Here is a 25,434-nt window from a genome sequence, read left to right on the forward strand (position 1 = left end):
ATGACGGGATGTATATCGCATGATAAATTTTAAAATTATAGGATATAAATATGTATAATTGTAAGTATTTAACAATTTAGCGCAAAAATGAATAATATATAAAATTGAGTTTTAATTGTAAACAAGTATGTTGAAATTAGTGTAAAGATGTCTATACCAATTAATAAAAGAACTAACGATACAAATGTGAAAATGTATCATGCCTAATGCCTGTTGCGAGGTATATAATGCTTGTATAGTATTGTACATGTTTCTAACGTGGACATGTCTACATTTTAAGCTACAAAGGACCATTTATAACAAATATTAATGGTCTAAATTAACTTGTATTTTTACAGTTTAATATTCTACATAAGAACTGTTAAAATTTAATTTGATGGTATAGATGTGCAGTGGTCTCTCCATTGGATGAGATTCCAACACAAAAATAGTTAAACCCGCAAGATTTTTTGACCTATTCTGCTGTTATATTATAAGTTGGAAGAATTATATGGCTAAATGCCATAATTAGAGTGCTAAGGTCTTGAAGCTATAATTATGGATTGAAAGAGTGCCTGGCATAAAGAATGATCTTCCTTGCCAATGTTGTCTTCTTTCTTTTGTTTTTTTATAAGCACACCCAATATCCTAAATCTATTTCATGTCAAGTTGATGAGACTTTAATAAAAATTTAAACTAGTTTAAATGGAATTAGGGTGGAATTTTTTCAAACAAAAGCTTTACCATTAATGTTGGTGTAATTCTAGGGTTCAAATTTAAGATATTTATTTAAAATGGTTTAACTTTTTTATTGATTAAACCAAGCTTGGAGTGATCCTTGCCTACATCTTTGATTGAACTTGAAAGTTGAATGAAAGTAGATATCAATTAACAGAATGTCATACTTATTTTTCATAGGAAAAAGAGTGCCAAGACACATTAACGAGACTACAACGATGAGACACACATACAGCCGCATAATGTAGGGTTTGTAGCTCAGACTTTTATGGCGAAGGATCAGAATTCATCTCTTTTAGGGGCTTGGCAGTTGGACCAACTAGAAAAAGCTTCCGTGAGACCTGAGTTTCATGCTTTCGAGGGCAAGTTTGGGGATTGACGTCTCTGGCAGAGCATCTGCAAGTCAATGTACAATTGTACATATGCCTATGTTTGTGCAAAAGGCCAAAAAGTAACGTTGGGTTTGAATTTTAGTTGAATATAATTAATAATAAAAAAATTAATTAATATGATTGATTTAAAATATAATTAATTATGAGCCTTTTTGAATTATTATATTAATTAATTTTAAGGCTCAAATAATTTATTTTTTTTAAAAAAATACCTTAATGGTAAAAAAAATTAATAATTAATTATTGAGTTAAAATCACATTTTTAAAATAAGCTCTAAAAATTACTTATACATTCAATTTTATTGTTAAATAATATATTTTACTTCTTAAATAAAGTTTAACAAATTTAATAATATTAAATACAACTTTATCAATAATTTAATTTTAAAAAGCAATATCTTTTATGAGGATTTATACAGCTAAAATTAATTTCAATATCCCAGCAAATTGAGTTATACCATAATTAATTATAATTAAAATTAATTATATTAATCAATTATTTTCATAATTAATTATACCCAACTGAAATACAAATGGGCACTATGTTGTGTGGTACATAATTGATTTATAAGATTGACTTTAATCAAAATTGAAAAGTAGAAATGAAAAATAAAATTAAAAAGCAGAATTGAAAATAAGGTAAAATTATAGTCTTGTAAAAATATATCCAAACACCTATGTTATTGATAAGTGCATATTTTATAATTAAATAAGTATAGATTTTAGTTTGAATTTAGTTATATTTATTAAGATTTCATATCTATTTAATTGATAGTTTTATATTTTTTTCTTATCATTTAATTATAAGATAAAAAGGAATTTTAATAAAAAAATCCACTCATATTTTTTTATCTTTCTATTTTGCAGAGAAAAAAATAAACCAAAGAGAAGGAAAAGAGAAAAAAAAATATATATATATATATATATATATATTAGAGTCCCACATCGACAAAGAATCAAAGAAGGAGCCTCCACTTTAACTATAAATACTCCCTCCATCAAGAGGAAAAGCATCCAATCACTTATCTGAGTACTTCAAGAATTCTCTCTGAGATATTTGAAGGTCGTAGAAGCACTTTAAAGGCTAAAAGCAAGATCATTGAGGAGTTTCATAAATTATAATTATTTTTTTCCACTCCTTAATTTTCTCTGTGATCATTTTTCATGATTGAAGATTTTAGAATGGTGTTATTTGATTTTATTATGTATCTTTAAATTACCCTGTTGGGATAAGGATGTAGTCCAATTGGGGAGCTAGTTTTTTATTTCCTTTATTTTGACTATTTACATTTATATTTATGAATATTTTTGCTTTTTCCCAATTATATTTATTTCTCTTGTTCTTCATATTGATTTAATGACTGACCACTATCTAATCAAGTCTATGGGTAATCTTGATGGACTAAGAGGTGAAGAGAGAACTTAGATTTAGAGAAATAAATATAAATAACTAGGCTAGGGATAGTTCTAAAAATTTATGGTGACTTAAACTATAGTTTCACGGTTTAATTAGTTGTTTGGGTATGATGAGAATGAATTCAGCACTAATTAAAAAGGGACTAATAATTCAGGAGAATATTAGGACACTTTAGGAATAGTTGTCACTATAATTGATCCAAGTCAACTCAAAGAGTAAAAACTAGCAACCTATAGGGTGAATCCTAAACCCTAACGCTTTAAGTGATTGTGTTTTCATCATCATTATTTTCTTGATTTATTTTTATTCTTATATTTTCATCAAAATTATCCATTTTATCAATTTTTCTTAAACTATTAATTATTTAAATTAGTAAAAGTGTAACTTTCTTTGTGTGTTCGACACTTGAAATACTCTGGGTAATTTATTATTGTGATCTTGTACACTTACGAGAGCAATCATGTTTTTGGCACCATTGCTGGAGAAGTCACAAATTTACTAACTATTTAATTTTTAGTACATTTTAATTTTAAATTTTAATTTTTTTTAATTTTTATTATTTTTTTATGCAACTGAAAAGTTTTGGTGATTTAAGTTTGATTCTTATTAATCTAGAAATTGAACAGTTTTGCAAGGAAAGTAGATCTCAAAGAAGAAGAAAGATGGATGACGAAACTATTATAGAGCCATCCATTACATTTAAAGATATTCAATGCCCATTCATCATATCTAATCCGTCATGCATCCAACTGAGTACGAGAGTGCGTAATTATGAATTTAAGAATATTCATTTAAATGTACTACCTAATTTCAACAAGCACCTAACTGAAGATGCTTTAGATTTTATACGAGAATTTTATGCAGTAATTGATACACTACCGCTAAATAATTTATTAGATGATGATTTAAAGTTGCGCTGCTTTCCATACTGTTTAAAAGGAGAAGCTCATCAATGGCTTTTATGAATACCGGAAGCTTCCATAAGCTCTTGAACGGAGATGTATGAGCAATTTATATTGAAATATTATTCTGCTCAAAAGACTTCAGAATTAAGGGATAAGATTCACTTCCTTACACAGCAAAATAGTGAATTATTCCATGAGGCCTGTGAACGTTATAATTTCCTCATAAGCCAATGTCCCTATCACCAACTTCCACACATACTTTTGATGGATTTTTTTTATGATGGGCTTAATGCTGAATGCCAATCAAAAGTTGATAATATAGCTCAAGGTGATCTAAGTAATATGACAGTTGAAGAAAGGAAAGAGATTTATAAAATGTTAGCAGCAAATTCAAGGCAGAAGGCAGTTCAAGGAAGGAGTGCGATGATTAATGAAGTTTCCACATCAGATGTCTCATATGAACTACGGGATTTAACAAAGAGTTTGAATTTATTATTGAAAAATTTTAGTTATGTTAATTCCCTTTCTTCTACTAATAATTCTCTTCATATAGGTTGTGGTGGTGACCATGTGGAAGAGGCTAATTATATGGGAGCTAGTAATGATCAAATTAATTTAAGGAATGACCCATACTCCAACATATACAACCCTGCATGGAGAAATCCTCTACTCAGGGGCCACAAGTACAGCCAAGCTTTCAACAACAAAGAAACACAATTGAAGATCGTACAATGAAGTTGGAGGAAGCTTTGGCTCAAATGGCGACTTACCAAGTGAATAGCATGAAGAGCATTAATCAAGAGATTGACCAATTAAAACAAATAATTACTTCAACTCAAGCTTTTATGAAGAATATAGAATCTCAAATGGGTAATTCTTTGAGGAATATGGAGACTCAAATAAGCAATTTGGCTAGCTTAGTTACTGGAAAGAGTCAAAATAAACTTTCAAACAATACCGAAGTCAATCTACAAGAGCAAATCATGGCAATCACCATACAAAATGGTAAGGAATCCTAAGAGGTTGATAGTGGAGCTAAAAATGGGCATTCTCTCTCTGAAGCCAAACCTTATATGCTCCCCATTCCATTCCCCAAGCACCTTCCAAAAAAAGATCCAAATTTATGCTTCCAAAAATTCCTTGAGATGTTCAAGAAAATTTAAATTAATATTCCCTTTATAAAGGCATTGGCAAAGATGCCTGCTTATGCCAAATACATCAAGGAGCTGGTTTCAAGCAAGAAAAAGTTAGAAGAATTTGCCACGGTTACACTTACAGAGGAGTGTAGTGTGATTTTACAAAAAAAGCTACCACCCAAATTGACAAATCCAAGGAGTTTCACTGTTCCTTGTGATATTGGTTGTAATATTATTGAAAATTATTTATGTGACTTGGGTGCCAATGTTAACTTAATGCCTTATTCTCTATGCAAGAAACTTGGTATAATAGATATCAAGCCAATCAATGTGACTCTTCAACTCACAGATAGATCACTCAAATATCCATATGGTGTAGTTGAGAATGTCATAGTAAAAGTCGGTAAACTTTATATTCTTGCAGACTTTATTATTTTAGACATTGAAGATAATTGAAATGTCTCACTTATACTTGGAAGATCATTTTTAGACACTGGAGGAGCCTTAATTAATGTGCCTAAGGGAGAATTAATATTCAAAGTAGGTGAGGAAAAAGAGATATTTGAATTTACTAAAGCTACTAACTTCCCTATTCTTGAAAAATCTTTATGCAGCATACAGGTGACACAGGAAGAGAAGAAACACCCAAAAGACCCTCCCTTACATACTTTAGAAAATAAAGAGGAGAAAATTAGCAATGGAGAAGGGAGGGAGCTACAAAGGCAACCTAAAGATCTACTCATTAGTCCTCGCAAAAGCTCTAGTACTCATATATTGGAATCAAATTGAAAAGTCCCTTGCTCATTAACAAGAACCCTCTCCAAAGGGAAGATGAATATTAGTTGGGATAAGAAGGTGTCTTCTGATTTAAGAGGACAAGGATTTTTACCATACTCAAAAGGAATCTCTTGATTTTTACAACAGTGTCTAGCTATAGACATTAAATGTAGCGCTTATTAGGAGGCAACCCAATTTTGTTTTTATTTCCTTTTCTTTGTTATTTTAATTGGTTTTAATTTCTTTTTACAGTCTGTTATCCCTATAAAATTTTGTTTGATCACTAAGACCCCTTCTAAGATAAATTGCAGGATTACAATGCTTAAAAGGGAGTTTCTTAAAGGTTATCAAAGTTATATCAAAATAAATTAAATTAGAAAAGTTTCAGTTTCTTTATCTTTTTCCTTTTCTGCAAAGATTAAGGACAATGTGAAATTTAAGTGTGGGGGAGAGAATATCATGATAATTTTCTATTGCTTATGCTGTTATAATTTCCTTAGCAATTTACATGCTGTAATTGGCCTTAATTCTGAAATTTTTGAAAATTTTTGAATTTTTTAAAACTTTTTGCTCTTTTGTACTATTTTATTTAGTTATATAACTACTGAGGGCAACTATGTGTTTGAGAAAGAATTTAAAGCTGCCAATACCCTATAGGAGTTTATCAAAAATATACTTAATGCATGAATTATTTGTCCTAATTATTTATGTCTATGCCTAGAAAGCTAACACCTTGCAAAGTAGTTAAAAGAAAGAATGATCTTAAAAAAAAGAGAGAAAAAAATTTGCTGAGTACCCACTCCATTGATGCCAACTGGGCCTAGTAATCGGGGACCTTCATCACCAATGTTGGCCTTCGCATCAAACAGCTTAGTAAGTATCAAGAGGGTGCCAATAAAGTTCTTAAAGTCTGAGTAATTAGGCCCTTGTATCACTAATATGAGGGTTCGCGTCAAAAAGACCTAAGGAGTATTTAAGAAGAAAGGCAATTCATGAATAGTTAAGGATGATGACCCCATTGCATTAACTCAGAAAAAGAAACAAGTAAGGTCTAAGGATATAGACAAATTTATTTTACAGATAAGTACTCAATCAGAATTTAATTCACTTCTTGTGGTGGTACTAGTATAATTATTATCTTTCTCTCTCACATTGAAGCTCTGTAGGTTGGTTATACAGTTAAATTTTACTAGTATTTTGAATAAAGTTCCTATATTTGATATACTTATTTTAGGAATAAGGCTAAACACAAAAGTATTTGCTTGAGGACAAGCAACAAGCTAAGTGCGGGGAAATTTGATGAGTGCATATTTTATAATTAAATAGGTTTTTTAGTTTTGAATTTGATTATATTTATTAAGATTTCATATCTATTTAATTAATATTTATATATTTTTTCCTTATCACTTAATTATAAGATAAAAGGAAATTTTAATACAAAATCCACTCATATCTTTTTATTTTTATATTTTACAGAGAAATAGAATAAACCAAAAAGAAGGAAAAGAGAAATATATATATATATATATTAAAGTCTTACATTGACAAGGAATAAAAGAAGGAGCCTCCACTTTAATTATAAATACTCCTTCCATCAAGAGAGAAGACATCCAATCACTTATCTAAGTACCTCATAAATTCTCTCTGATATATTTAGAGCTCGTAAAAGAATTTTAAAGGCTGAAAGCGAGATCATTAAGGAGTTTTATAAATTATAATTATTTCTCTTCCACTCTTTAATTTTCTCTGTAATCATTTTTTATGATTGGAGATTTTAGAACAGTGTTATTTGATTTTATTATGTGCTTCTAAATTATCCAGTTAGGATAAGAATGTAGCTCAATTGGAGAGTTAGTTTTCTATTTCCTTTGTTTCGACTCTTTGCATTTATATTTATGACTATTTTTGCTTTTTCCTAATTATATTTATTTTTCTTATTCTTCATATTAATTTAATGACTGACCACCATCTAATCAAGTCTATGGGTAATCTTGATGGACTGGGAGGTGAAGAGAGAACCTAGATCTAGAGAAATAAACATAAATAACTAAGTTATGGATAGTTCTAAAAATTTATGGTAACTTAAACTATAGCTTCATGGTTTAATTAGTTGTTTGGATATCGTGAGAATGAATTCAACACTAATTAAAAAGGGATTAATAATTCGGGAGAATATTAGGACACTTTAGGAATAGTTGTCAGTATAATTGATCCGAGTCAACTTAAAAGGTAGAAACTAGCAACCTATAGGGTGAATCCTAAACCCCAATGTGATTTTGTTTTAATCATCATTATTTTCTTGATTTATTTTTTATTCCTTATATTTTCATCAAAATTATTCATTTTATCTATTTTTCTTAAACTATTAATTATTTAAATTAGTAAAAGTGTAATTTTCCTGTATGTTCGACACTTGGAATACTCTTAGTAATTTATTACTGTGATCTCGTACACTTGCAAGAGCGATCAGTTACATGTTAAAATTAATTATGAATTCAAAACCATGTTTAAAAAAAAACTCCAAACACCTATTATAGATGTCAAAATCAATTATGAACTTAAAATTGTAATTATCTTAAAAATATCCAAACACCCTCATGCATGTCAAAATCAATTATGAACTCAAAACCATGGTTATTTCATAAGCTACTACTATCTATCTTAAAAATTTATCCAAAAATCAAATAAATTATTTTTACAAATTATATTTTTTTTGGTTCATAATTAATTTTGATATAATAAAAGGTGTTTGGATATTTTTAAGAAAACCATGGGTTTAGATTCGTAATTAATTTTAGCATGTATAATGGATGTTTGGATATTTTGAAGAAAATATGATTTTGGATTCATAGTTAATTTTGACATACAACATTTGTGTTTAGATAAATTTTGACGAAACTTGATTTCCGTACAATTAATTGATTTTCAATGCAAATCTAAACAACCACTTAGTTGTTGGATGGATTAGATTATGCAACAAGACTTGGATTTAAATTAGATTATTTGCATGTAAAGCTTTAGGATAGTGTTTTTTTTTTTTTTACCGAATGGGAAAAAAATAAGAGAGAAAACTAGATGAATAAAAAAAACTTTTTTGATCCAACAAGACTTAGATTTAAATTACATCATATATATGTCCAGTGATTCTTTATTCCTCAAATGATGAGTTAAAGATATTTTCCTTTCAGGTCAAAATTGAGAAATAAAAATGACTCTTAACCTAATAAAAAATATTAAAAAATGATGGGATCTACAAATGACAAATGAATATCAAGCATTTTTAATGGCAAAGTGATAAGAGAGGAAATTTTTAACATTGAACAATATAATTAACTCATAATTAAATTGAGGATGCTTAGTGATTCTTCAAATACAGTTGAGGAATAAAAATAATCTTTAACTCTTTTAAAAAAGAAAAATATCTTTTTTTTTTTAAGTATATGAAGTATATTCTATCAATAGTCGGTATTATCTTCTTAATGTATTGAAGACAAAAAAGTAAACCTCTCTTGATTAAATTGTTACATATATAATGGTTGAAATTATATAATGAAAGCTTCTCATCACTTAAATCAGTTTTAGTTGGAAAGGAAATATCTTTTTCTTCTTGTTTTTTTTTTATTTCCCATTTTAAACGCAAAGTTAAGGTTAAGAAAGATGGGTGGGAGTATTCAAGTCTACACAAAAAAAAAAAAGAAAAAAGAAAAAGCCTGTGACTTTGATTGTGGGGTGATATCAAATAGTGGGTAGCCACGTGGAAGCAGTAGTGAAATGTGAAAGGCAAGGACCGGTGTTGCATAAATGAGAAGTGAATGGTGAAGATGGTAAAGTCAAAGTGCATTTCCGTGGCCTAATCAGCCGTACTTGAGGGGCTTACATTTATGCCCTGCCTAACTAATTTTTGAAAATTATTGCGCCGTCAATCAATCAATGGCGCTACTTGAACTGGTCAAATTCCCATCATAGTCCCCCAAGAAAAATATCTAATCAAGCTTTATTTTGATTGGATGCTATGGCTGATATTTATTTTATTTTTATTTTTACAAAATTATTCATTTTCTTTGTCTGTTTCTTTCCTCATATCATAAAAGGGTAGAAGGAGAACCACCCATTAGTGCGCTCGAATCAGACTTGAGCGTTGTTAGATTTATCAATTTTACCGCTTTGCATCTCCTAGACACTTCGTATGTTGGCCCTTTTATTTATTTTCGCCCATGCTGGATTATCCAACCTAATTAATTAAATACTTGAAAGTTAAAAGAAGAAGAAGAAGAGCCCTTCTAATTCCCGTAAATACTAAGTATTTTTTCTAAAGAAAGATTTAGCTACTCGAAATTAGCTCAAGTAACAAGAGAGACATATAAGGGTTGAAAACAGTGCAATCTTAACAAAATTAACTTTAACTATTTGTTAACTATAAAATGATAAGATATATATTAAGATAATTTACTCATTTATCCGTTTTATATATATTAAAATAAGATAGATTTGGAGACAACTCATGGGTGATAATCTTCTCCCATTAAACAGTGGTTCAGGGTTTCAAATAGTGTAAATGTAATATTTTTATAAAAAATTTAATTTTATCCCTTAATTTTATTCAAAAAGTTTAATGAACACTGTAAAATTAAATATTTTATAATAAAATATTAAAAAATATAATATGTGATTCGCTAGCGGTGAGTAATGGCAAATTAACGTTAGGATGATAATGAATAAAATTTTTAATGTTGATGAATAAAATTATCTCGTAACTTAGTTTAGGGTGTCAAGTGACTTTTTAGATAAATTTGAGAGTAAAAAATGACCTTTAATCTTATATATGTGTGTGTTTGGGATATGATGATTTAAAAACTTGATAAAAGAGATAATAAAGATATTTAATTTTATTGAATTTTTTTTAACACAATGGTTTTTTGGTCCAAATTTTAACACAATGGTTCAAAATAGGATATCATATGTAAATGTCAGTTTCGTTTTCCCTGAACAATTAGAAAAATTGTTCATCATGCTAATCAAGCGTGGATTATCACATCTTAATCACTAATTGATTCCTTAAACTACGGTCACGTCGCTGTGCAATGAAATGCATGCAACTGCACGCTTTATCTCTTGGCCCAGAATTTTCTTATTAAGTTCAAAGGATGCCTAAGTTTGTTTTATTTTTCCTTTTTTAAATAATGTAAGGATTGGAATTTAAACATCCCCAACAAGAAATTCTAATTTTTTAGGTCGGTCTGGTAAAAGAGGAGTCGTAAAACACACGATGAGATTGACTGAAAAGTTGCCTAAATTCAGTTCAATCCAACACACACACACACACTAATATTAATAATTAATTCATGATTTACGAAACATAAGTTAAACTCTTAATTCTTTTATAAAAAAAATTACCTCTTTTTTATTTTACTCTTAGTAAATATTTTATATAAATATTTTAATAATTAAAATTTTAATATATATTTTTTTAAAAAATAATAAATAAAATAGATATATATTTAAAAAATAAATATATAAATTGCTTAATACTTTATATTTTGAATGAAGTAAACTTTTAAAAATATTTTATAACCTGGAAGTATGTGTCATCCCCAACCTCAAATGCATTATTAAATTCGCTAACATTCGCTCCTTTATTTATTTATTATTATTATTGGTTTTTTCGGGTGAAGAAACACGTCTTGAGGAGTTGTGTTTCATTTTCGAATTTGAAAGAGGAAGAAGAGAACTCGAAAACCAGAAAATCTGTGTGAGTTGTTTGTTCCCTGTTCGTCAGTGCTGTAAACCCAAACTCAATATTTATTTCTTTATTTGCTTTCGCCAGTAAATTCTCTGTTCCTTTGTCTCCTTCTTCGTCGTTTGCTTCCCTCGGAGAAGTCGACCCTCAACTCGTCTGAGCTCCAATTCCAGTTCTCAGCGAGTGTTATTTCTCCTTGGACTCTTAAGCATTTCATAAAGGCTCCCTCGATTTGCCAGATCTTGCTTCGGTTGTCAGCACTGTTACAGGTATCTTTAATTTATCTAATTAATTGCTTCTTCGTCTTTGTTCTGGAGAGCCTTGCATTTGAAGTGGAGATGCTGCAAGGTCCAAGCAATCTCTAGTTGCTTACTTCTTTGGGGTGTCCCGTATTTTAGGTTGTGTTTCATGGGCAATTCGAGATCACGTGTCCCAATTGTGTGTTTTGACAGTATGTACCTTTAGTTACAAGCTTCGGTTGGACTTTCTGGTTAGTCGATTTTGGTAGGTACATTCTAACGTGGAAATTTCTCCAAGCTACGAAGTTTTAATATTTCAATAATTAATTTGGGCTTGTCTTTAGGGATGGTCTTTCCTATGGGGTTCCATATAAAATTAATGTTTTATTAATTTTTATTATATTCAGAGGCTATCTCCAGTATTTGGCAAAAATTGATGCATGAATGTGAAGCTGCGGAGGTACTTGAATTTGGAAATATCATCTTGTTGCCATTTCGCTAATCATATTTAATTAAAGAAATCACATGATTTGCTCGCCCTACGTATTACGTGCGGAGGTTATGGGGGTAAAGCACATGCTTTTCTTGCTTATGGTTCACTTAATTATATTCAAGAATGGCTGCTTAAAATTTTAGTTCCTTTGCCATTGCTTCTAGCAACTTTTAAGCTATGCTTTTTAGAGGTGCTTATTTTTCATATTTGTCGTATTAACACTGGTATATTTAAGGGTTTAGGGATTTCCATAAAGCATAATCTTTGTCCCTCATGAAAATGCGTACATGGTGTGTTTTCTTCTATTGTTCCTTTGAACTACTATCTGGTTCCATTCTTTAAGATATTCGGTTCTGTCTTCTGTGTGTATTTAGCAGGGGCTGTATTCTAATAACCAGCACTTCTGTTTCGTACATGGTGGATAGGTGCCTCTTGCTATACGGTGAAGAGAAGCTTTTGTGTGTAATTTTATGAACATACAATCACAGAAGTTTGTATATGATGGGGATCATTTCTCGCAGGTTGGGTCATTTTTTGGAAATTTTGTTCATGGTAATTGTTGTCAGCGATGATTTTCAAGTGACATTTGCTTGATTTTGGCAGCAGTCCGACTCACAGAAAACCAAGTGAAAGCATGAGGCTTATTGTCACTACTTTTATTGGAGTCATTTTTGGCTTCTTCATAGGAGTGTCATTCCCAAAACTGTCAATAACAAAGGTTCGGCATACTTTCAGTTTCTTCATCTATTCAGGGTGTACCTTATACATGAGTAGAATATCCGAATATTTAATGTTGATGTGATGCCATTGTAGTTATTTTTTGCAAACTTCGATTATAATCTTACTGTTGAATCTCCCATGTTTCTTGTCTCTTCATCCTACTAAGGGTGGACTTTATATTTGAGGTTGGAGATTGGAATTGGAAATGGGGTGCACTTTGTATTTGAGCGAATATCTGAATATATATATATATATATATTATGATGTGAGGTTATTACACTCGGTGGAACACTAACCGTGATTATAATTTTACAGTTGAGTCTTCCATCCAACCTGCTTCCATCCATTGATCTCTCTTACATTGAAGGCAAATATACAGGTAGCTATACTTGGTCGTTTGTGAAGAGTTCCAACAGAAGCTCATCACAAGATCAATCATTGATTGATTCATCAAAGGTGCACTTCTTTTCCTCTCACTGTTGGTAAGGACGTTCATACCATCTTTGATTGAGGGGAGGAAAAGAGATATTTAGATTATAGTTGTAAATTGTTGTAAATAGATCTTCAAATTCATCCAAGAACCAAGATTATGCACTTATAGTATGAAGGATGCTACAGAAAACTGCAGGTTTTACTTCTGTCAGGCCTCACCAAACAAAGGATTTGCTTAAAATGGAAGAGGAATGGCCAAAATCTTGTGTTTGGTGAGGTTGAAATCAAATATTGATGCTATAGGATTCAAATCACTAACCCAATGGAATTGGATCGCTTACCATGAAATGAAGCAGCTAATAACCATTTACTCCTCCCTTGGGAACTTAATGATCATTTTGCCATCCACTTATGTGTCCTCACTCTCCGCCCTCTCGCTCTCCCTCTGTTTCCTCCCTCCCCCCCCCCTCTCTCTCTCACACTTCATGAGCTTCAATCTTTGATAATTTTATGGGGTATTTTGGTCTTTTCACGCATAGCATTCCTTTCTATTATTTTAATACACATACCTAGCAAATTTCACTTTAGGATTTCATTTATTTTTCTTTACATACCATACATGGTTTTTGGCCCAAAAATTGCATTCCATCATGGTCTATTCCTTTTTCCCCTCATTCCAACTCCAATTCCTTTAAAAATGAGATCCAACATGCCAACTGGGACGTATACCATCATGGCCCAAAATTTTCATTCCATCAAGGCCTTGAATATATTGGGATGCATGCCTAATGAACAAAACAGGGTGCATTTATAGATTTCTAACAGAACTCTTTTTCTTGCATTTTTATATGCTATTATTGGAGTGGCCATTCTAATATGAAGTTTGAATATATGTTGCAAGCACATGCTGTGGATGTCTTACAATAGTAGAGACGATGAAAATAGGTTTAAGCAACTTGATAATATCAAAAGGACTCTCTCTTTCCCCATCCAGTACTTTTCACTTTATAAACTATATTTTCCCACAACTTACCATTACAGTTGGCCTCTTACATTATTATTCAAGTATTCTTTTTTATTACACAATAATGTTGGAAAAAATATCTTGTCAAAATTTATACTGATCAGATATTTGATCTATATCTACTTGCTTCTCTGCAGATTTGGGTTCCATCAAATCCAAGAGGTGCAGAGATGTTACCTCCAGGAATAGTTGAAGCTGAGTCAGATTTTTACTTGCGTAGATTGTGGGGTAAACCTAGTGAGGTATTTTTCCTAAAAACACTAATTGTCTCCATGCTGCTACATGACCTCATATTGTCAAAAGGAAAATAACTTTTTTTTTTTTTTACTTCTTTTAATTTGCTTTTGGGTGTGATTGGTAGATAGAGTGTGCGTGCGTGCGTGTCTTTCAAGGCACATAATTAAAGTGATGGATGGAGGTACTACTGAGCCTTACACAACTATCAATAGAACTTATTAAAGCGAGATCTTACATTTGTTTGAAAACACTACTATAGGGGTTTCTATGAAGTAAACTTGCTCTTGACCCTACTGTTTGAGAATGAAATGATTTTGGAAAAAATAATAACATTGAAAAGTAATTTGCTTCATGAGTATTTTTGTTCCAGCTACATTTTATGTTGTTGTTAGGTTAAAATCTAAATATTGAGCATTTATAAAGTTGCTTCTTGCAGGATTTAACCTTTAAGCCGAAGTACCTTGTAACCTTCACTGTTGGCTATAATCAAAAAGACAATATTGATGCTGCTGTTAAAAAGGTATCTTTTTTCCCTTTTTGGCTGCATGTGTGTGTATTTATGCGTCTTGTGACTAGATGTGTTACTTGAACAGTTCTCAGACAACTTCACAATCCTTCTCTTTCATTATGATGGCCGAACAACTGAATGGGATGAGTTTGAGTGGTCCAAGAAGGCTATTCATGTAAGTGCTCGAAAACAAACCAAATGGTAAGAAGCTTTCTATCATCCTTTTTAACTGTAACTGTTATGTTTTATAGCTTACAGTGATAGTGACCATCTGATTTTTTGCCACCCAGGTGGTATGCCAAGCGGTTTCTGCATCCTGACATTGTGGCACCATATGACTATATATTTATGTGGGATGAAGACCTAGGGGTTGAGCATTTTAATGCAGAGGAGTGAGTATTTGATATGAAATATTTTTTAATCATGTTTTAGTTTTGATTTACTGAAGATGTCTTATGCCCCTCTTAATTGCAGATACTTAAAGCTGGTGAGGAAGCATGGCTTGGAGATTTCACAGCCTGGTCTGGAACCTAATAGAGGGTTGACATGGCAGATGACAAAGAGAAGAGATGATCAAGAAGTTCACAAGTAAGAATGATGGGAGTATTGTCTTTGTTTTCTAGTGGCGCATGTTTTGTGTAAGAATGGAAACTAATTTATTCGTTGAATTTTTGTTAGAGTAACAGAGGAGAAACCAGGATGGTGTACCGATCCTCATTTCCCTCCTTGTGCGGCGTAAGTAACTGCTGGGTGCTAAAGTACTACACTGTTTGGATGGACTTTCTGTGGTGACCATATCATGCCATTGCAGGTTTGTTGAGATTATGGCTCCAGTGTTTTCACGAGATGCATGGCGCTGTGTGTGGCATATGATTCAGGTTTGAACTGTCTCTTTAAGTAAATCTCTTTCAAATTGAAAGTTTTGAACTGATTAGATTAACTTTGATTCCAGCACTTATTTTTCCCAATCATTGACAATTGTAAACTTTATTACTGCAGAATGACTTGGTCCATGGATGGGGCCTTGATTTTGCTCTTAGAAGATGTGTTGAAGTAATTCCATTTTGTTATTACTTTAATGTAATCTATTTTATTAGCTGTTAAATTCTTATTTTCTTGGGGTGGCCTTAGTAGAGGCCCACGCCAAAGAGAAGAAAGATAAATTACAGTTGTGATGTTCAATGGTACTCTAGACTGATTCATCCTCTGTCCGATATATAGCCTGCTCATGAGAAGATTGGAGTTGTTGATTCTCAGTGGATTGTTCACCAAGGTGTTCCTTCACTGGGGAATCAGGTAATTTTACGCCATGGATCAGTCTATTAGATTTATTAATCATTAATAATAATTTTCCAAAAAAAAAAGAGAAAAGAAAATAGCAGAACTGAGATGCTAAAATATTTCTGTGCTTTGTAGGGAGAGTCGCAAACGGGAAAAGCACCATGGCAGGGGGTATGTACTGTATGTTACATTTTTTTTTTCCTTTTCATTTTTGTGATTGCTTGCATCAACTTCTAACGATCAATATAAAGCATGTGGTGTTTTGTTCTCTTTTTCTCATCCAAAAGATTGTTACCTTAAATTAACAAGAACTTGAACGTTTAGTAGCGAGGGAAGGTTTTATATTTGATGGAATATTTTTGAGATAATATAACTTTTAGTTTTTAAACTTTCTCTCAGTTATCAATTTAATCTTTAAATTTTGATTCGATACAATTTAGTCCTTATAGTTCATTGAATTAAGCAATTATAATGATCGAGTTATACTAAATTAAGAAATTATAAAGACTGAATTGTTTAGAGTCCAAAATGTTCAGGAACTAAATTTTTTCAGAGTCAAAGTTAAAAAAAAAAAAAAACTGAATCAATAATTGAAGAAAAACTTAACGATCAAAAGTTATATTTTTCTATATATATATATATATATATATTTATTACTAAATATGCCTATCATGTTTTCATGGTTATGGTGACAGGTGAGGGAAAGATGTAGAAAGGAGTGGACTATGTTCCAGAGTCGGATGACAAATGCAGAAAACGCTTATTACAAGGCCATGGGAATTGATCCTTCCAATTCCACAGCTCATTAGGCACAATAATGAAGAGAAAAAAATAAAATAAAATTGACTTGTATACAGCCGCCACCACCACCCCTGTGCTTAGTTATTTTCGTTACAATTTGTTATACCTTGCCCTCTCATCATTGTTCACGCGCATGTAGCTTCGGTTATGTTAGAAGAGTCCCCGTTGGGACACAATCTGGAACCCATTGATGTATCTGGTTTATTTGATTATATCAAAATTATAATCATATTCTTGGAATACACTAAGAAACAGGACAGAGTGAAAATTTTGATGTATCGTTGTGAACGATGACAGAGGAAGCTGTCTATTCACTTGCAAGCTGTTTGTTCACAAAGGAAACAAGATACTAACATGCTAGTCGTCTCTAGGCTACTTTTTTTTTTTTTTTTAAAAAAAAGATAAGGGGTATTCGTTGGAATTTATTTTAAAAAAAATTAATCATTTGACCTTTATAGTTTTAACTTAATTATAATTTAATTTTTAAACTTTAACTTATTATAACTTGATCCTCATAATTTTGATTTGATTGTAATTCAATCTCTCAATTTTAACTTTTACAATTTAATTTTATAATTTTAATTATTTAAGTATTGGTTTTATATTTTAAAAAATAAAATTATAAAGATTAAAACTATTTTAAAATTTTAATCTTTATAATGTTTATAAAGATTAAGAGGGTTTGGTAATTGAAAATAAGAAAAATATAACTTTTAATTTTTGCATTTTACTTATATTTTACTTTTGATCCCTGTGCTTTTTTTTTTAATATTCTTAGTTTTTATACTTTTATTTTTCATTATTTTAAGTCCTTCTAAAATTCTTACATTTTGTTTATGGAGGGATATAAAACAATGAAAAATAAGAAGGTAAGGACCTAAAAAAAAAAAAAAAGATGTCGAGATCAATAACAAAGCACGAACAAAGTACATGGGTCAAAAATTATGTTTTCCCTTTAAAATATTATTATTGAATTTTAATATAATTTTAATATTTATAATTCTATTTTTTAAAATATAAAGATTGATATTTAAATAGTTAAAACTATAGGGATTGAGTTGCAAGAGTTAAAGTTAAATGATTGAATCATAACTAAATCAAAACTATAAGGATCGAGTCATAACGAGTTAAAATTTAGAAATTGAGTTATAACTGAATCAAAATTTCAAGAACCAAATGATTATTTTTCTACTTTAAATATTCCATGGGGGAAAAATATAACTAGTCCTTATATTTTTGTTGTGCTTTTGTTTTAGTTCTTATATTTTTTTGGTTATTTCTACTTCCTTAAGTTTGATTTCTCTACAACATTAGTTTTTATAATTCTAAATATGTCCACAAGGGTTTGATGGTGGTTGACGTGCACAAAACTTCGTACTAAAATTCTGGTAAATTATGTAAAAAATAAGCAAAACATTTTTTTTTAAAAAGGGGGATGCATTCTTCTCTTTTGATACTCTTTAGAAAACAAGAGAAGAATGTGTCCTCCCTTTGTTTTTTTTTGTTTTATTTTTTACTTTTTTTTATCTAACTTATTATAATTTTAACATGTGAGCAAAATAATTAACAAAATTTATGTGCTACACGTGAATGAAGATAAGTTCTTATAAGTATATTTAAAATTGTAATGGGGTGATGGCGGTTTGAGCGTGATGTGGCAATATGGGTGTGGTTTATTGAATTAATTGTGGTTTGTGAAGCTGCGTTTGTGGTGAAAGGGACAAATGATTAAAGGCATTATTAGGGGTTGAACCGCAAATGAGGGAACATGCTGGGCCTCACAACTGAAAGGCCAGCATGAGTGCCACCTGTCACACCCGCTGTGGCCACCTTATGCATCCACCGACACGTGGCCTCCCCTCCTCTCCTTTCCTCACATTTGTGCTTAAAATCCCACTTGCACATTTCTGATGTCATGCCTCTCCAATTTTTTCCAGCCCTAACCAGTTAGGCTGTTAGCTTGCACACACAACATAAAGGGAAAATGACGAATAAGGATCCTTGAAATATACATGAACTGAAATTTTAAAATTTTTAAGAATTTACAACTTCAAAGCCTTTATTTTATATTAATTTCCTTACCAAATCTTCAATTGTCAATTCTCCCCAAGAATAAAATAGTCTCATTTTATATAAATTTTAACAGACTAAGGCCATTATACTTAAAGGGAGTCCATCACTGATCATTTTGGGATGAATAATTTGGATGAGTTAGATTTTTAAGTCCTAGGAAAAGTTTTACTCTTTAGCAAGTATCCATAGATGTCAAGGGAAAGCAGTTTTTAGTCTGCTAACATGGGGATTGCTGGACCGGGGTGAGATGAGACTATGAGAGTGACGTTTTCCGAAATTTCCATTGATTTTTCACGTTACAATTGAAAATGCACTTTCACTGCTATGAACGTGCGTCGCATCAAACCTTTGCTCCCTACCTACCCTGGTTACTCCTGAACCTAACTTTAACTTGGGTTAAGGGTTTAAGTGGTTAGGATCTTTTGCTCTGTGTTTGTCAAGCCAGCCCAATTTGGTTCTATCTTGGCGTTTGTCTGGGCCTCTCCCTGTTCCATTTCTTTTCATTCCTCTGTTTTCCTCTGCTCGATTACAGAGTCACACACGCGAAGAACAACAATCATGGGTCTCTCAAACATTCTTAATTTATCTGAAGGGATTCTTCCCGCTCTCGTGGTGAACACGGTGCTCTCAGTGGTTCTTCTGAAGAACATGCTGAGATCTGTTCTGGAAGCTGTTGGCGTGACATCCTCGTCGTCTTCGTCGTCGTCTTCTCAGAACATGGAGGAAGACTCCGATGAAGAAGGGGACAGAGAGAGTTGCGGAAGAAGGAGGGTGTCGATAACACAGTACAAGGAGGTTTGCGGAGGAACATCAACGAGTGACTCTGATTCGCGTGTGGGTGGATTGGGTACGGTGGAGTGTTGCGTATGTCTGAGTGGGTTCGAAGCGAATCAAGAGGTGAGTGAATTGCCCTGCAAGCATTTCTTCCACAGAGGTTGCTTGGACAAGTGGTTCGATAATAAACACTTATCTTGTCCTCTTTGTCGTTCCATAGATTAGCTTTAGGTTCTTACAAAACCAATCTCAAGATACTTATTTTGTTTTTTGGGTTTTCTCTTATGTTTAATTTGTAACCCTGATCAGTCTGGTAAACTCCTTCCCCTGTTTCTTTGTCCTTTTTCATGCATTCATTTTTGACAAAAATCATAGGATATGTGGAATTGCAAAAAGGCTGTTGAGGGATGGGATGGGAATATATACTTTTATTTGATTCCGATCAATGAATTTAATTTGAGCACAGTTTAGGTGTATGTATGGTTTTCATATATACTTTTATTTGATTCCGATCAATGAATTTAATTTGAGCAGAGTTTAGGTGTATGTAAGGTTTTCTGGCCGCCATTCTGGTGTTTTTTGTTTTTTGGATTTGGCGACGCCGACTGTGTGGCATGATAATTCGATGCAGAGAGATTTGCACCCAAATCTCCTATCTCCCATTATAATTAAATTAAATATCGCAGGATCTAATGATAACTGAGTATTTTAATAACAACTATTTTAATAAATCTTGTTTCTTTAATTATATTTGTATATAATACATATAAAAATAAAAAAATTCATAAATTCAATATCTTAAAATTTTAAATTAAAATATAGTGCCATGACTTTTTTATATTTCTTCTTGAAACTGGCCCAACAAATCTAATAGATACCAAGCAGGTCACTTGGCCCATGCTTTAACATTCTTCATTCCAATATTTCCGGATTGCTCTATTTTTTTATTTAAAAAAAAAAGTGAGTTGAGTGGCATCTAAATTTAAAAAATATTTATAAGAATACTTACAGGTTATGTCCACTAAAAGGATTTTCATATCAGGAGTGAAAGTTGATCACATGATTGAATTATTCATCAAATTCTATAGTTTTGCTTCGATTAATATGTTAAGGTAGTTGTTTTCAAAATCTAGAGTTCTGATATGTAAAAATTCTCAGTCAAGCAAGCTTCAGTGATCACTACCATAACGTTAGATATATTACCAAAAATAATATAATAGATCACAAACAACTTTCTATTTTGGCGTATAAATATACAACAGCAATAATCTAATAGTAGTTGTAGCAAAACAATCACTTATACTTGTGTTGAGAGAGACAATCTCCAATCTCTTACAAATATGACTGATATCAACACAGAGTCATATAGTACGGCCTTCTTGGATGTATTATTTCGATCAAATATTCAAATACAAAGCTAAAGTCCAAATATTACTCCCAATATCTATATCTCAAACCTACTCGTTGCATGAAAGTATTATGTTAAATAATATTATATATATTCTTGATTTACCATGCACCTCACATCGAGTCCTGTGTGACTATGTATGTATAGTCGTGGCTATAACTCAGACAGGGTTGAGAGACCTGAGCCTGGCTAATCGGATCCTGCTGTGTTCGTGCTTGATGAAGGCGTCAGCTTCTTCATCAACGCCTTTGGGAGTATAATTATCACTGCGATCGTTGTCGTAAACGACGACGTTTTCTTGTGGGATGACGGAGCTGCTGGTTCTGATCTCCTCTTCGTCAGCCTTAAATGTCACGTGGTGCTTGGGATGGTGCTGGCGATGGTAAGGCCCGCGACTCCCACCGCCGTCGTCGTGGTCGTTATCGGCGACGGTGGCGGAAGGTTTCCATCCGCTGTGGCGTCGTCCGTCGTAGTTTCTGGGGAAATACTGGAACTCCATTGAATTATATTTCTATGCGCTTGCCTTCTTCTGAACTTCGATCGATGGCCTAGGATATATATAGAGGAGATATTTTCAGAGTCAGATCGGCGATAACATTGAATCTGATGCCTCTCACCCACTAACAAGGATATTAAGCATTAACGGATGTAATTAACTTGACGTTGAGCTACAAGATTGGTGATGATGGAATTATATGAATGTGTTGTGATGTGGAAACGATTCGAAAGAACACAGCCATTAAATTGGGAATTTGAGGAGTTATTGCTGAGATAGTTACGTGTTTATTGAAGCTTCAAGATTGATAGATTCGCTCTGCTTTTATTGACTGATTGCTTAATGTGGTGGGAACAATTGTGAATTTTGGTAGTGGGGGATAAAACCACGTCGTTTCATGAGCATTATAAGTGAATTTGGGAACATTGGTAAAAAAACCCTCCACCAAAAATTTAATTGCCAAGAAGGACTTGGGATTATTTTGGAAAAAAGGTCCTTCACTGTCAATAATAGATTAAGGTTAAATGACATAAATGCCCTAAATAATTGGCAAAAAAAAAAAAAACAAAGATTGAGTAGGGTCCTTTGCTGTCAATGTGTTGCATGAGGTCATTGGCTGTCAATACGTCACAAGTCCTTCACTATCAATAATTAATGTTACACAAGGTTCTTCGTTGTCAATATGTGAAATAAGGTCCTTCAATGTCAATTTATTAAGCCATGAAGCATGAGGTCCCTCGGTGTCAATATGTCAGATGCAATGTTTCTTCCATGATATACGCAAATCATCTTCAATGAAGCATATGCAATCTTTTTTTCACGATATGCGATTAATCTTCAATGAAATACAATTTTCTTCCACATATTCACATAAGCAAAAGGTCTTTCATATATGTAGTAGGCTCTCTTCATGTACAGAAGTCTTCCATATATTCAAGTAATTATTTGTCATATGCAACAATCTTCCTTGAATGTTCATTTTATTATGGGTGCAAATGACATCAAGGATATAAAATTAGTCTTTCCTTATATGCAGCCATCTTTAATGGAATGCAATCATCTTTTTGTTGAATGAGAATGTTTCCATGCATATGCAAAAGTTCTTCCATATATGCAGTAGGCTCCCCTCATGTGTAGAAGTCTCCCACATATGCAAGTAATTAGTCATCATATGCAACAATGTTCCTTAAATGTTCCTTTTGTTATAAGTGCAAATGGTGTAACATCCTAGATTTGTATTTTGGGAATTTTTAGTATTTATAAGGGTATTTTGGTTAAATTAGATGAATTATTGTTTAACAGTGTTTTTGGGAGATTAATGTAACTAATAGATCATTGAAAAATCTTAGAAGAGGGCAAGATTGAAGTTCGAGCAGGCCGTGGCATGGAGAGAGATTCAAAATGTGTGTGAAAATCTCTGTGCCATGCTTCACAACGAACAAGCCAATGTGCCACGACGTATGTGTAGAAATCTACATTTATCAGTCGTGGATCAGAACAAAAAATTAGAAGAGGGAAAGATAAAATGTGAGGAGAAAATGGGAAACAACTGGTGGGTGCTAGGACACAACCTCTAGACCATTTTGGACGTATTTGGGGCAAGATTTATCCTTAGGTAAGCTTCCTCCACCTCTTCCTCTCCCTCTATGAGAATTTTTGATGTTTTTGATTATGGTTGAGGCTTTGATTTGATTATTCGCTGAATCCATTACCTTAGATAAGATTTTAGGGAGTTAAACCAAGCCTTTAAACCTAGATTTATGGATTATATAATGAATTAAAATTTTTGGGTAGGGTTTGGATGAACCCTAAGTAAAAATTGGGAGATTAAGAACAATGTGTGTGAACACTGTATTTTGTCCGGACCCCCTTTTTTTAAATTTAACAAAAATAAAAATAAATTCAACTAAGATATATAAAAATACAAAAAACAAAATTTAATTCTTTTTAGGATTATGTTTTAAAAAAAATAATCTAACAAAATTTTAAAAAAATCTTGTTTAAATTTAAGAAAAATCTTTCCCAAATTATTTTAACTATTTAAAACATTGGGAATTAACTTTTGAAAGTTAAGTCTTTTTAATTAACTTTAAAATTAGGTTAACAAAATAAAAAAATAATATAATAATAAAAAAATTAAATAAAAATAAAAGGGTAGGTGAAATGATATATCACCCACCCCAAAACATTACTTTCCATGGCAAACACGGAGTCAGACACAGCAGAGACAGTCGGAGCACACACACACGCAGCCACGGCAACACTCGAACCAGACATGACAAAACAAGAAAGAAAGGAGGAGAAGTACTCGATCAGACACAGAACAAGAAGGAAAGAAGCAGAGCAGCATCGTACGACAAGACTAGAGGAGACATGACTACACAGAGATGAAGAAAGAGAGACGGAGAACCAGAGAGAAGGAGGAAAACATAGAGAAAGAAAGCAGAAGGAGTACACACGAAACCAATTGCAAAAGTAGAGGAAAGACAGAAGAAACCAAAAATGTGGGAGCTTTCGGCACACATGCAGAAAGTGCAGTGAAAGAAAGGGAAAAGCATGAAGGGAGAAGAAGCAACCCATGATGACGCAGCGGAAGAAGAGGAAAAAGATGAAAGAACGGACGCACGCAAAGGGGACGGTGATCCGAAACTAAAGGGGAAATTGATAAATCGTCTTTCCTTCCCACTCTTTATAATGCCTGAAACTGAGAGTGAGAGGGATGGAAGAAGGAGAGTGCGTGTTTTTCTGAAAAAGATAGAGGGAGGAGGAGTTGTTCTTGCTAGGGAGAGAAATTGAGAGGACGAGGGAAAGAGTTGTTCTGGTTGGAGAAAAAGAGAGAAACCAAGAGGTGACGAGAGTGAAAAAACGAAGAGGAGGAACTGTTACTGCTGAAGGAAAAAAAGAAACCGAGAGGTGACGAGAATGAATGTTTTTTGAGAATAAAAGAGACTGAGAGAGGAGGAAGAAGGGGCCGAAAGAGACGAGTACAATCAGAAGGAAGGATTTTTGAAAAGAAAAGGCTAAGAGTAAGGAAGAAAGAACTGAGAGAGGACCTGTGTTTTTTTCAGAGAGTGAAAGAGGAAGAGACATTACATAGGTTTCATGATTATTTGCCTTTTGATCTAGAATATTTCATAGTTGATTTCATTTCAGCTTGCATTTTGTAAATATCTGGGATCAGTTCCTGCTCATGAACACTGCAAAGGTTTTATATACTGTTCTTATATGGTTTGGCTATAGAAATCATTCTTCTTCGGTCATGAGTTTGGATGGATTAAATGGTTGAAAACATTTGATGTTCATGTCTTATGTGAAACCTTTCAATTTAATTACCATATATGTGGCTCAAGATAGCAAAAATGATTTGAGTTTACTCTCTTTACAAATCAAGTATGTGCTTGTTTTACAACCATTCAATAATTAGTCTTTATGATTAATCTTTTTTTTAAAAAAATTTCACTCTATGTTGTTTGACAATGTTAGCTTTAATTAATGTTGCTTATGTTGTTGGTAACTTATAGGGAAGGCATTTTTTTTTTAAATTACACTTGGTTGTTTCTTAAGCCATAATCATAAAAATTGCTAGAATGTGGCCATGTATGTTTAATAGACATAGCTTCAATTGTCTCAAATAAAATTGATTGTGTGAAAATCACATGGGTCTTCATAACCAATTAAAATAATTTCATACCATATATATCAATAAGATTTCGCAAGCATGAAGATCAATCTTGTGCATATTTATATGGGTTCTAATGGCCCATCATTAAATTTAGTTCTCTTTTTATAACCTAGATTAATAATTTATTTAAGTCTTTTGTGAGATTTTAAGAATCCTTATAGAGATTTAAATTAATCATATCATCG

The 25,434-nt window shown here is 32.2% G+C and overlaps 3 protein-coding genes across 16 annotated transcripts; 2 read left to right on the forward strand and 1 right to left on the reverse strand.

Moving 5' to 3' along the window:
* Positions 1-10,955: 10,955 nt before the first annotated feature.
* On the forward strand, positions 10,956-17,056 carry LOC129309305 (uncharacterized). 14 transcript variants are annotated; one of them, XM_054950826.1, is made up of 18 exons: positions 10,956-11,093; positions 11,169-11,350; positions 11,480-11,585; positions 11,728-11,780; positions 12,191-12,334; positions 12,417-12,531; positions 12,849-12,989; positions 14,127-14,231; positions 14,663-14,746; positions 14,820-14,935; positions 15,025-15,126; positions 15,209-15,322; positions 15,413-15,469; positions 15,546-15,612; positions 15,734-15,787; positions 15,956-16,030; positions 16,151-16,186; positions 16,711-17,056. In XM_054950826.1, exons 5-18 carry the CDS (start codon positions 12,312-12,314, stop codon positions 16,822-16,824), a joined length of 1,203 nt encoding a protein of 400 aa, XP_054806801.1. In that variant the 5' UTR covers positions 10,956-11,093; positions 11,169-11,350; positions 11,480-11,585; positions 11,728-11,780; positions 12,191-12,311; the 3' UTR covers positions 16,825-17,056. The 14 variants fall into 14 exon arrangements, with proteins under 14 accessions (XP_054806801.1, XP_054806805.1, XP_054806810.1 ...); XM_054950830.1 differs by having other exon boundaries at positions 11,017-11,350; positions 11,728-11,887; positions 12,239-12,334; XM_054950835.1 differs by having other exon boundaries at positions 11,017-11,350; positions 11,728-11,887; positions 12,239-12,334; positions 12,420-12,531.
* A 2,249-nt stretch (positions 17,057-19,305) lies between these two features.
* On the forward strand, positions 19,306-20,173 carry LOC129308232 (probable E3 ubiquitin-protein ligase XERICO). Its single transcript, XM_054949290.1, has one exon. It carries the CDS (start codon positions 19,448-19,450, stop codon positions 19,886-19,888), a length of 441 nt encoding a protein of 146 aa, XP_054805265.1. The 5' UTR covers positions 19,306-19,447; the 3' UTR covers positions 19,889-20,173.
* A 666-nt stretch (positions 20,174-20,839) lies between these two features.
* Positions 20,840-21,704, reverse strand: LOC129308233 (uncharacterized). Its single transcript, XM_054949291.1, has one exon. It carries the CDS (start codon positions 21,568-21,570, stop codon positions 21,232-21,234), a length of 339 nt encoding a protein of 112 aa, XP_054805266.1. The 5' UTR covers positions 21,571-21,704; the 3' UTR covers positions 20,840-21,231.
* Between the last annotated feature and the right edge of the window lie 3,730 nt (positions 21,705-25,434).

Source organism: Prosopis cineraria, unplaced genomic scaffold (genome assembly GCF_029017545.1).
Source record: "Prosopis cineraria cultivar Desert tree isolate PC_DT_omini unplaced genomic scaffold, ASM2901754v1 PC4, whole genome shotgun sequence".
NCBI lineage: Eukaryota > Viridiplantae > Streptophyta > Magnoliopsida > Fabales > Fabaceae > Prosopis > Prosopis cineraria.

Coding starts and splice junctions, on each gene's coding strand:
- LOC129309305 (XM_054950826.1), top strand. CDS start 12,312: ATGATGGGGATCATTTCTCGCAG. Junction 15,323..15,412: donor GATGATCAAGAAGTTCACAA/GTAAGAATGATG, acceptor AATTTTTGTTAG/AGTAACAGAGGAGAAACCAG. Junction 15,788..15,955: donor CTCTTAGAAGATGTGTTGAA/GTAATTCCATTT, acceptor TCCGATATATAG/CCTGCTCATGAGAAGATTGG.
- LOC129308232 (XM_054949290.1), top strand. CDS start 19,448: ATGGGTCTCTCAAACATTCTTAATTTATCTGAAGGGATTCTTCCCGCT.
- LOC129308233 (XM_054949291.1), bottom strand. CDS start 21,570: ATGGAGTTCCAGTATTTCCCCAGAAACTACGACGGACGACGCCACAGC.